The 11,597-nt window shown below is 41.8% G+C and overlaps 1 protein-coding gene across 1 annotated transcript in view; it reads right to left on the reverse strand.

Moving 5' to 3' along the window:
• The window catches only part of SKAP2 (src kinase associated phosphoprotein 2), a 104,248-nt gene extending 93,176 nt beyond the window's left edge, over positions 1-11,072 (reverse strand). The window contains exons 1-3 of the mRNA XM_079948082.1: positions 10,902-11,072; positions 5,332-5,437; positions 643-668 (exon numbers count right to left, since the gene is read on the reverse strand). Coding sequence (XP_079804208.1) covers positions 643-668; positions 5,332-5,437; positions 10,902-10,950 — 181 coding nt within the window. The 5' untranslated portion in view covers positions 10,951-11,072. The remainder of the gene's footprint in view (positions 1-642; positions 669-5,331; positions 5,438-10,901) is intronic.
• Between the last annotated feature and the right edge of the window lie 525 nt (positions 11,073-11,597).

Consider the following 11,597-nt stretch of genomic DNA (forward strand, 5'->3'; position numbering starts at 1 on the left):
TGTTTCAATACATGCACTAGGCGATTATAGGCAAACCCCGAGTTTCCCATTTCATCATTTCAGATCTTGTTCCCACATATAAAAAACTAAAAGTACAATACTGGCAAATGCAAGAAGCAATTTCTTTTGCTTAACACCAACACCAGTCAGGGAAACAAAACCTGCATTAATATGTTTGTGCTATATCACAAACTTCTAGACAATAAAGAATTTCTATTTTGAACATATTCAATTTCTGCTGAAACGTCCATTTAAAACTTGGGGTTCATTTAAAGAGCTTGGGGTTCACGTAAGAAAGGCAATATTAATTAATTTCTAAAGGAAGCAGTGCTTTTTTAAAGTTTGGAATGTAATGATTAGTTTGGTTGTTCTTGTAGTGCTGTGTCTTTTCCTGTTTTTAACAACACAAAAAGTTCACAAAAGGAAAATCCTGCAAGCTGTCCTCTTTTTCTTCCAGCAGGGGGAGCTAGCATCCTCATCCATGAAAAAGTCAACATGCACACACAGTGTGAACTCTGGACCCTTGAATTTTGGGATTTTAAATTGTACAACAGTACATTGAATAAAACCGGAGACCGGTTTAAAAGCCTACCAGTGAGCAAGATTTCTATGCCACGTGCAAATGAGTAGTCATATCCTTACCTCTTTCAGGAAAGTCTTGTGGGTAGCTGCAGAAGAGGAAGTGGGGGATGGGAAAGAAAGGATAATGTAAGTATTTGGAAAGTCTTAAGGCTACTTATTTTAAAAACAAGAACAAATACAACAGACAGAAAAACCAACAAGAGACACTGAATATTTTAACGCTAAGTGAAACTATCAAGGGAGTATTTTACTAGCTTCAAGATGCCCTTCAAGATATTAAATTAAAGGTTTGCACGTTTTACACAATTTGCATGTTTACAGGAGCAAACAGAGACTGTATCTGGTTGGGATGCATGCAATCTCCAACTTTAAGATCAATATATTAATCTGGAAAACTGATAGGTGTTTAAGTACAGCTCTGCAAAATACCTATTGACAGATAAGAAAGATTAGGTAAATCCAATGAACAAGAAAATCAATTAAGTTAAACTTGGCAAGAACATTTTGAACGCAAAAGAGTGAAGGTGCAAGTATCGGTAAAACTGATGAAATACAAAGAAGGAGCAAAAGAAAACAAGAACAGAAAATTCCATTAAGCCACTTATGTGAGCGGAGAACAAGGCCAGGAGGAGTAAGCCCATGTGGTGCCCCTCCAGATGTTGCCAGACTACAACTCCCATCAGCCTCAGCTAGCATAGCCAATGGTCAGGGATTATGCGAGCCGTAGTCCAACATCAGTGCAACATCTGTAATGTAACATCTGAAATGCAACATGCAACAATCTGGATGGAAGAGTAATGAGTAAGGGAGCTTCAGAACTGATTTAATTTCTGTGATCTTCTGAAGCCTCAATATGCACTGCTTATAAACCAGGGTGTTTATATTGCTGATATAGCTAAAAAAATAAAATTAATGCCCGAAGCACCAAGAACTTGTGGCTGTTGTTACTGCAACAAGCAGCCTGTGGAGGTCCACAGTGGTTTGGTACTCACATGGGGCACTGCCTGTTCAAGATGCATTTGATCATCTTAGATTTCAAATCATGCCCACAGGATATCTGACCAGTAAATCCTTTAACAGGCCAAAAAATATTTGCATACGCGGATCAGGCAGTGCTTTTTGTTCTGGGGGGATGCAGATTATGTGAATCTAAGTTTGGTCTCATTGAGGGCCAGTATTTCAATATGAGTAGGAAAATGAGAGTACAGTGGTACCTCGGGTTAAGTACTTAATTCGTTCCAGAGGTCTGTTCTTAACCTGAAACTGTTCTTAACCTGAAGCACCACTTTAGCTAACGGGGCCTCCCGCTGCTGCTGCGCCACCGGAGCACAATTTCTGTTCTCATCCTGAAGCAAAGTTCTTAACCTGAGGTACTATTTCTGAGTTAGTAGAGTCTGTAACCTGAAGCATATGTAACCTGAAGCGTATGTAACACGAGGTACCACTGTACCACTAAACATTTTTTTAGAAAAAAAGCAGAGATCAGGACAGATCAAAACACTACACACTAAATCCAGTATTGCCCTTTATACAATTCGCTGAGGGATAAATTCCCAATTCATTTCAAGGGGGGGGGGGGTCACATTTCCATGAGATGAGGTCAAAATTAGATGGCTGTTGGCTGGTGTAGACAAGTTTGTTACCTGCAGGGGAGCTTTATATGCACTAGCAATGAGCAAGTTATGGGCCACTTTTTTTAGCCAGAACACACACACACATAGTGGGGGGGGGGGGGGAGAGAGAAAGAGAGAGAGAGAGAGAGAGAGAGAGAGAGAGAGAGAGAGAGAGAAACACACAAGATTTGGGAAACTTTACTGCTCTAATTGCTTGCAACTCTGAAAACTGATATGTTTTAACTTACCATCTGATTGTCTTATGGGCTTGTGCATTTTTGTGTGTGATATGTTTTCTAACAGCAACTGACTATAAACAATAACAATCTGACTGATTTAATATGGGGGATAGTTCAGTTGGTTAGACTAGAGCACAGCGCTAATAATGCCAGCTTTGCAGGCTCATTCCCTTTTATATAGGACAGCTGCAGATTCCTGAATTGCATTGGGCAGAGTATCTTCCAACCCTACAATTCCATGATTCTATGATCTCTGTGTCCTCACTTCAGTCCTTGAGGAGTGTTGGCTCTGGCTTGTAATTAAGCAATTAAAACATGCTTACCAGTGCTAAATGTTACACTGGCTGCAACTCATCAAAAATATGACTTCTCTTTGCTAAAGTATTATATGCACAGACAAATCTTTCACAGCAACTTACACTGACAAATTATATTCAGAAGAATCACTGCACAGATCCGCAAGAATCTCTCTATTGCCCAGTTCACACAACCATTTCTCCAGGCCACCATAAAGAATTATGTGGAGTCAGTAAGCAAGGTTTACATGTGTAAACTAGCCCTGCAGGAATAGTACAAAGTAGGTCAAAGTTTTCTGTACAGAGCAAGTTCATTTCAAATGCCGATCTGTTTACACAGAAACCACAGCAATTTCACTCCATTCTTCTGCAGTTCTTCATTTTCCATGAAACAATTATTCACAGGTTGGGTAGCATGCCATGATTTCTCTTATTAGGTAAATAATCTGTCTGGGTCAACCAACAGCTCTGGTATTTCTAAGTTCAGAGACTGGGTGCACCGATTCGGCAGCATGCTGGTCTCTGTAAGTCCACAAAGCTGACAAGCACTGGCAGAAGACCATGATAAGCTATTCCATCCAGACTGCAGACTTCCTACACTGAACCTCAGAGTTGTCGGAGGGGGGGGGGGGAGATTGCAATGCTGGAAACACAGGCCACTGCTATTTAGATGTGCATTTGCATTCTAGTTTAAGAAATTGAAAGGCACATTCCTTTCACATTTTCCCATCTCTCTTTTTTTTATGCAAACAAAATGCCACGCTCTGAGATGCCAAAGAAATGCAAACAACCCAACCACATGGACAAACAACTGCAAGGAAAGACCCCCCAAAAAATCCTCAAAAGAACCCAAGAGGGACAGAAATGCTTCACTCTTATTACTCATCAGGACGGAAAGCCATAAAAAGGTAGTGCAGTTCTTTCCTTTTCCCAGTACAGACTTGTATTTTAACAACTCACCTGCTAGCCACAGGCAACTAGGAATTCCATACAGGTGAGTGAACAAGCCTGTTGGAGTGAGATGGATCTCACCATCGGTCCTCTGCCTGTCTGCTTGGTTTCCATGCTAGCTGCGAAGGAAGAAAAGCCTCCACAATCAGTACAGAAACACAGCTGGAGGGGAGGTTGTCCTCCTCCTCCATCACTCTGCTTAGTGGAAGGCAGCTTTCCTTTTTTTTTTTTAACTAACCTACTGAGAAGCAGCAGCCTGTGTTTCTGGCCTGGCTGCAGAACAAAAGACTCTTCTGTGCCGAACTTTTCACAACAAGCAAGACACAACCACGTCGCAGTAGCCTGGCCACATGGCATGTCCCAAGCCGGACCAGCATAATCGAAACCATTTAAATGGCAAGGATCTGGAATTTATAGGCCATGCTCACACATAATGGTGAGCCAAAGTTTCTGGCTAATCATGGTTTATTGTGATGAGCCCTGACCACGTGATCATGATCTGAGGCTCTTCTTTGTGTGCTCCCACTATAGGAGTTTCAGAGGGTGGCAACATAAGAATGGGTGTTTCAGGCCTGGCACCATTTTTATCTTTTTTCATGCATGAATCTGGGCTTTACGACCTTAATTTGAAGGATAGTACTGCAGCTTATTTTAGCGGGGAAGGATCAGTAATTGTATTTTTAGGTTTTTATCGGTTGTTCTTAACTGGTTTTAAGGTATACAGCTTTGGGTTACTCTCAGTGCCAGATTTAGGTTTGATGAGGCCCTAAGCTACTGAAGGTAATGGGGCCCTTTATGTGTCCAGCTGTCCTTTGTCAACAGCAAATTGTCATTGTTTTTTGTGTTGAATATATGCTATGGTAATTTATGGACCTAATAGGTATCTAAAGCTATTTGCACATGCAGAATATAGGCACCTTATATATAGAAATGAGCAAACCAGTGATATTTTAAGGAGCAGGCTAGCAGGTGGGGCCCATTACTTACATCATAGGAGCCTACACAACATAAAATACTGTTGCTGTATGTAGGTTTTATTTTATTTGTTTTTTATCTTATCTTTTGGAAATGTACATCCAGGGGTTTTTTTCCTTTACATTTTTGGGGGGAAGCTATAGCTTGTTTAGCTTATATGAAAATCCTGCACTGGTTACTCTGTGAGAAAAGCGAGTCACAAATATAGGAAGTAATAATAAGAATTGTAAGAGAGCAACATGATACTGAACTGTACTTGATTGCTCCCACTTAGCTCCTGGCATGGCACAAGCAGGAGGGGGCGGGGAACCAGGAAGCCTTGGCTTGCTGCTCTCTAACAAGTCACTATCCATAAGCCAACAACAAACCATGGTTTATAGCTGGCTAGCAACCATGGCTTGATAGAGAGCAACAAACCATGAGCCAGAGGAGTGAAGATGGAGGAATGAAGAGGGAATTACTCAGCAGCATGCACTAGTATTCCACTCATTCACAACAAACCATGATGATCCAGAAATTCTGGCTTACAGTTCTAACTAAACACTGCCATTGGGTGCCCTCTTTCGGCCTCAGTTTTTCCACTGTTAAAACAAGAAAAAATAATAATGATAGGTTTGATGCAGGGATAATTCACTTTCTGCACTAAATGCACAGCATACATGCATAATTGCTTACTTGGACTTGATGTCTTTTATCTTCTTAATCAGAGCATCCCTCTTTTCCTTTGCTCTTTTGGATAAATTCTCTCCTTTTAGGGTATCCAATATAAATGTGTCGACATCTAAATCATGAAAGAATAAAAGGAGAGAGAGATGAGTCAAAAGAAGAAATGATAATTCTCAGAAGATAAATACCTCTATTATGGCTTTTTTCATAAGGCAATAATATCCAAACTATCTAATGGAATTACTTTATCAGTCCCAGGCATAATATAATTGAAAGATATTTCAAACTCTAAATTGGATAGATTTGTTCACTGCTGTGCTTATGCTTAGCACAGCAAATGCTGTTTTGACACTTGCCATCATTAAATGAACAAGAACCCAACAAGTTTTAATAAACTGTCAAAGTGTGTAAAATATATATACACCCCATTACTTGAGAAATAAAAGCTAGAAGACAATAAACTGTTCTAATGCATATATGATTGAGCAAGATCAAACATCATTTGGCACTTTCATTAACAAAAGCCCATTTTCAGAAGTGACCGTAGACTTATGATATCTTCCTCTGGGTTAAAGCTGGTCCCAATTTTGAAAGCATGTGGGTAAAAGTGTCACGTTAAAACTAGTAAATAATCTCAAAGACATCAACAGTATAATTCTATGTACAGAAGATATGACACTAGAAAACTTAATATTTGAAAAATGAACCTATATTTTAAGTTTCACTAGATTTCGATCATTAAAAACATGGAAATAACATTTAACTTCACACGTAGAACAAACTATGCACTTTACATTTTTGCTTTTTTTGGTTTTGTAATCCCCTTTTGCAAATGATTAAATACCCTCCAACATCTAAATGCTTTGTAGTATTTTACTATGAGAACTGGGGAAGGGGGGTTGCTCTGAGGGTGGAGAGGTCAGCATACAAACAAGTCCCCTTAGGAAGGACAACCATTTAGCACAGTAAGAGGAAATTTGGAAAAATATGTTGAAAAATGGGCAAAGCAGCTTGTGAAATTAGCTGTAGTTTTATTTATTTGTGTTATGCCCCCCCACACACACTCACATATTGAGGAAAGTGGTCTCAAGTGGGGCGGGGTGGAATCAAAATTTAAATCCCACCTGACTAGTTGGAATGGCAGGGGGGAATTAGAATGGTTTTGAGGAAACTGAGCACCACTTTCTTAAATGCAAAAACATAAACCCAAGTTTACATACTCTTAGATGTACCCATTTAAGTTTCCCTGACAGGTAACTGGAAGGAAAGCCAGAAGGACAAGATAACCAGGCCCACTGTTAATTAAAAAAGAAGCTAATTGAGCAGCAAGTATATAAAAAATACCCCATGCCATTTTTATTACAGATCTGACACTTACATCAAATTTATAGCAAAGACAATTGAACTATGTTTCAGATACTGTAGGCTATTTCAAGAATGTCAGTGGTCTCCTTTCCTTTCTCTCTCTCACTCTCTTAACTTCAATGTATCTAGCCTCATTTCAATACTGTTTTAATAGATGGTAATTGCAAAGGTAATCAGCTTAAATGATATCCACATAATGGTTATGTCTTATTCAGTTATCCAGAATCCGTCTGTGATGAACATTCATTTCACTAATGTTCAGAATGGAAATGAAGCACTATAAGAATTCAATCTTTATGTCCGAGAACTAAATGTAGAAAATATCATATTCTACCTTGGCTAGATGGCCTTAACGGAGAGCATGGGCATAAGAAATAAGGAGGGTGGTTACCATTCTTTTAATTATGGTCCCTAAATCAGTTTTATATGATCAGATGGATCATCCATATTCAAGATCCGCAACCTTGCCAACCTTCTCATTTTGTAAAACTTACTCTTCCTCCCCCCAAAAAACTTTTGACCACTGTCTTGAAAGTAAACTGGCACATGACAATATAGAAGTTGACCATCCCTGATCTAACCATATAGGTTTGCCAAAGAATATATACAACTGTACTCACTGACACAACACAACAGAGAGTTCGGCAAGATCAGTGAACAGGGCTTCCTGGCTTGGGTTGTTGGACTACAATTCCCATCATCCCTGACCACTGATCCTGCTAGCTAGGAATGGTGGGAGTTGTAGTTTAACAACAGCTGGAGACCCAAGTTTGGGAAACCCTGTACGAGATGTTCCTTGGGATCCCTTCAAACTCTATCATTCTATGATTCTATTATTCTAAGACTGCTTTGAAGATTAATAAGCAAATCCTAAATGAGAACTATTCAAACCTATGTAATTCAATTCCAAATAATGTGCTTTTGTACAAACACTAGTATGTTGTAACTTGTCTTTGAACTTTGGGTGAGGGGTGGTATATTAATTTAGATGAAGATTATGATTATGATTATGATTATAGCCCTTGGAGCAGTTATGCAAAAGTAGATGATAGTGGTTATTTCTTCAGTAAAGTCTCAAAGACCAGATACATGCAAGCCCTTCATGTGGGTGCACTGATGTACGCAAAATTAGTTGAGGTGCAGAAGACAAGACGAGGCTCACAAGCCATCCCACTACCTGCAAGACTTCCTTGGAAGTCCAAAAGCATGTGCTATCTAATCTCTATTCTTACTGCAAACACTTCACTGAAGCGCTACAATCTGACTTATTCTGCTAAATATTTAAGACTCTCTTTCTTTCCCCATCCTCACTAGCCCTGACCCGTTCACTTTTCTCACAACTATTTTAGGCAAGAATCCGTATGGGCATATCCAAGGCACCGTCGTCACTGAACAAATGCTTAAAAGTTGCAGTTGTCCAACCTGGAGAAATCTGGTCCAACAGCCTAATGGCCTATCATCCAGAAGGGTTACAATATACTACAACCCCACAAAAACTAGCCCTGGAACAAAGAGACTGGAGGCTTGTTTGCAGTCACTTATCACCAGCACCCCTTAACTTCTTTCAGCTTCTGATTTATCAAGAAGAAACTAATCCACTAATATGTCATTACATCTTGGGTTAATATGTCATGTAAACAAGGCCAGAGTCAGCAGCTGTACATAGAAAGTCCAGGAGAGGTGCCCATTACCTCAGGGCTGGGCATTGTTCTTTCAATCTTTTTCATATTGATAGAAGCTGCCCCAGCAAGTCAGAAACAGATATCCCAAAGAACCAGAGCGTAACGTTCTGCCTAGTGGAAGATGAGCAGAAGAAACTCCAAAACATTGGTTTTCTTATGTCTTTAAAACCAGCAGGAAGTGCCTTCCTGGCCAGATCCATTTGGCAGCTGCCCTGCAATCCAAAAAGTTGCCACCTAAGCATATTTTTAGGAGTTAAAAAGAGTTTTCAGGACTCTTTTTAATTCAGATCAACCAACAAAATAATAGCTGGATGGAATATAAATATAAAAAACCAAAAATGCATAACACAGTAACAAACAAAAACAATAACACATACCCCACACACAGTTTTAAAAGTGGTAGATTAGCCACGGGCCAGGGAGGAGAGGAATGTTTTTGTCTGACAAGCCTCTCTGTGGAGAACATTCACAAACAGGGAACCACCGCAGAAAAGGCCCCCAGAAATGAACTGGCAGCCAGCCCAGTACTGGTGTTATATGCTTAAACTGTCTTGCCCAGTGAGCAACCAGGCCACTGAACTCTGCATCAGCTGAACTTTTTTATACTGTCTTCAGAGGTAGCCCCACATATAACATACTGCAGTAATCCAAACGAGAGGTTATCAGAGCATAGACAACACAAGTTAGGCTATCCCTGTCCAGATAGAGGCACAATGGGCCACCAGTGGAAGCTGAGGAAGGCACTCCGCACCACTGAGGCCACCTGAGCCTGAGGCGACAGCAGTGGGTCCAAAAGTACCAAGCTGCGTACCCACTCCTTCAGAGGGAGTGTAACTTCATCAAGAGCAGGCAACCTCTCGCCCATGTGTAACTGCAGTCTCATTTTTAAGCAGCTGAGATTAAAGATGTATTTCTTGGTGTTTTATTTTCACCTTGTAAAATAGATTCCCTTTCTCTAGTCCAGGCATCCCCAAACTCGGCCCTCCAGATGTTTTGGACTATACCTCCCATCATTCCTAGCTAACAGGACCAGTGGTCAGGGATGATGGGAATTGTATTCCCAAAACATCTGGAGGGCCGAGTTTGGGGATGCCTGCTCTAGTCTTAGGAATGTATATATGCATGCATAAAGGCACGTTTGGCAAACCCTCACCGTGATCAACTCCCGCCTGGGAAACCTATGTCCCCACTGTGGAAGGACGTGTGGATCCACACGTCACTTACAGACTCACTGTTTAGACCGTGTTCATGGAAGCTAATCTTACTCGGCTACGAGCGATCGCCAAAGAAGAAGCTATGTAGGTGGTTGATGTGAGACCCTGCATTTGTAAGCTTATGCTGCAATAAGTTAATTAGACTTTAATTAAGGTACTTACAGGACCATTTGTCTTTGTATTCCTGCTCACTCTGAAAGAGGTTATTTAAACAAGTTGACTCTTAACCCCATACATATTTACACAGAAAGTCCCACTGAGTTCAACAGACTGTCCATTCAGGTAAATGGGTATAAAATTGTATCATTAGGAATTGGGGAGGGGGACACAGGTTCTTCATCCCAGGCAAAAAAAAAATCACAAACACAAAAAGGCCACTGCTTGGGACAGGAGAAATTGGGAGTTTATTCCAAAGTTTCTTGAAAGGGAGTAAAAGAAGAACTTCATTGCGGAAGTTGTAGGTTACCAGTCACAAGATGCATTTGTCAAGATAAGCGATGCAAATTTCAACAAGGAAGAGACATTCAGAGTGTATATTGGGCGACACAGGAAATGCAGCATAGATAGTACAGAACTGTTCTCCCATTTGTCAGATGCATCAAAATGTAAGCAAATAAGTGGACTTCATAGGCCTCTTTCATTTGGTTAAAGAGGAAGCTTCTACATTTTGGACTTCTCCATTTAGTTCACTCCACCACCCTGCAGATTGTGATATGGGGGTGGGGGGGTCAGGAAGCTGGCTGGACACATTGAAGCACTTTCGTTCCTCAAATAAACACTCTTAACTATGCTTTGCAGTGCTTTTTTTCTGGGCGGACGCAGGGGTATGCATACCCCTAAACATTTTGTGAATCTTTGTACTTTTGTCCATTTACTACCTTTATTTTACGTGATTTGAACTATAAAGTGGTGGCTTTCTTGAGTCAAAACGAGAGTAGCTCTAAACATTTTTTTAAGAAAAAAGCACTGTATATTTGTATATGCATAATTTAACAATTTGCCCAACAGCTTCCAACCTGTTCCTCCCTTGCCCAGGAGGCTTTTCTAGCAAAACTCCTGCATGATATTATTACCTACAGTTCTCCCATTTTCTTTTCTCTCCCCTAGCTGGAAAACTCTATTCCCAATAAGTTTTTCTTTTCCCCTATCCGGCTTACAGAGCACCAGTCCCATCTTCCTGCCACATCGCCCCCTCCCCGAGACTTCCCTCACCCTCCTCCCTGTAACTCCACTTCACTCTACCCTTCGTCCCAGAGAAACTTCTACCGCAGCCGCAAACCCGCGCTGAATCTTTCTCAGGCGCGCGGGGCATCCTTACCTGCAAGGAGGCTGCTGACCTCCTCGGGGATGGCGGGGGAGCCGTGCATGATGTGCCAGGTGGTCGCGCGCGAGAGGCAGCTGTTCGGCAGCTCCGTCAGGGAAAGACAACGGCCCCGCCCACTTTGCCCGGCTCCGGGAAGTTCAGTCAAGGAAGCCACAGGCGGCAAGGCGGAGGGCGTGGCTACACTACTCTAACCCAGGGATGCCCCCGCCTATTAGGTCGGTCTGCGCATGCTCATTCAGCCGTCCGCTTGTGTTACACTCAGTCACGACTTCCTCCTCTGCTATGGACGCGCCTTGTGCGTCCGGGAAAGCGCCGGGGGGGGGGGGACGTGACCCTCAGCCGATGCCGGGCGCCATTTTAAAAGAGGGCAAAACCCATTCCCGCAGGTGTTGGGGTTAAGTCCCGAGCATTCCAAAATCAAAAATGGCGCCTTAAGCGCCTCGGCGCTATTGGACAGAGCGCTCGGAATAGGACACGCGGGAAGCGTCTGCTGCGGTTGGCTGAGCGTGGCGTTGTTTTTGTTTCGTTGACACTTTCGGCCGCCATTTCCCTTTCCCATCCCGCCTGGGTCACGACCCCGGACTCTAGGCAGGGAGATGCGTTTACACTGCCGTGCTGGGGGATTTCCTGGGTAAAAAAATGAACCGAGAAGAGAATCCTGAGGCTCCTTTTCCCTTATTTTGCTTCCAA

Source organism: Podarcis cretensis (assembly GCF_951804945.1).
Source record: "Podarcis cretensis genome assembly, chromosome: 12".
NCBI classification, from domain to species: domain Eukaryota; kingdom Metazoa; phylum Chordata; class Lepidosauria; order Squamata; family Lacertidae; genus Podarcis; species Podarcis cretensis.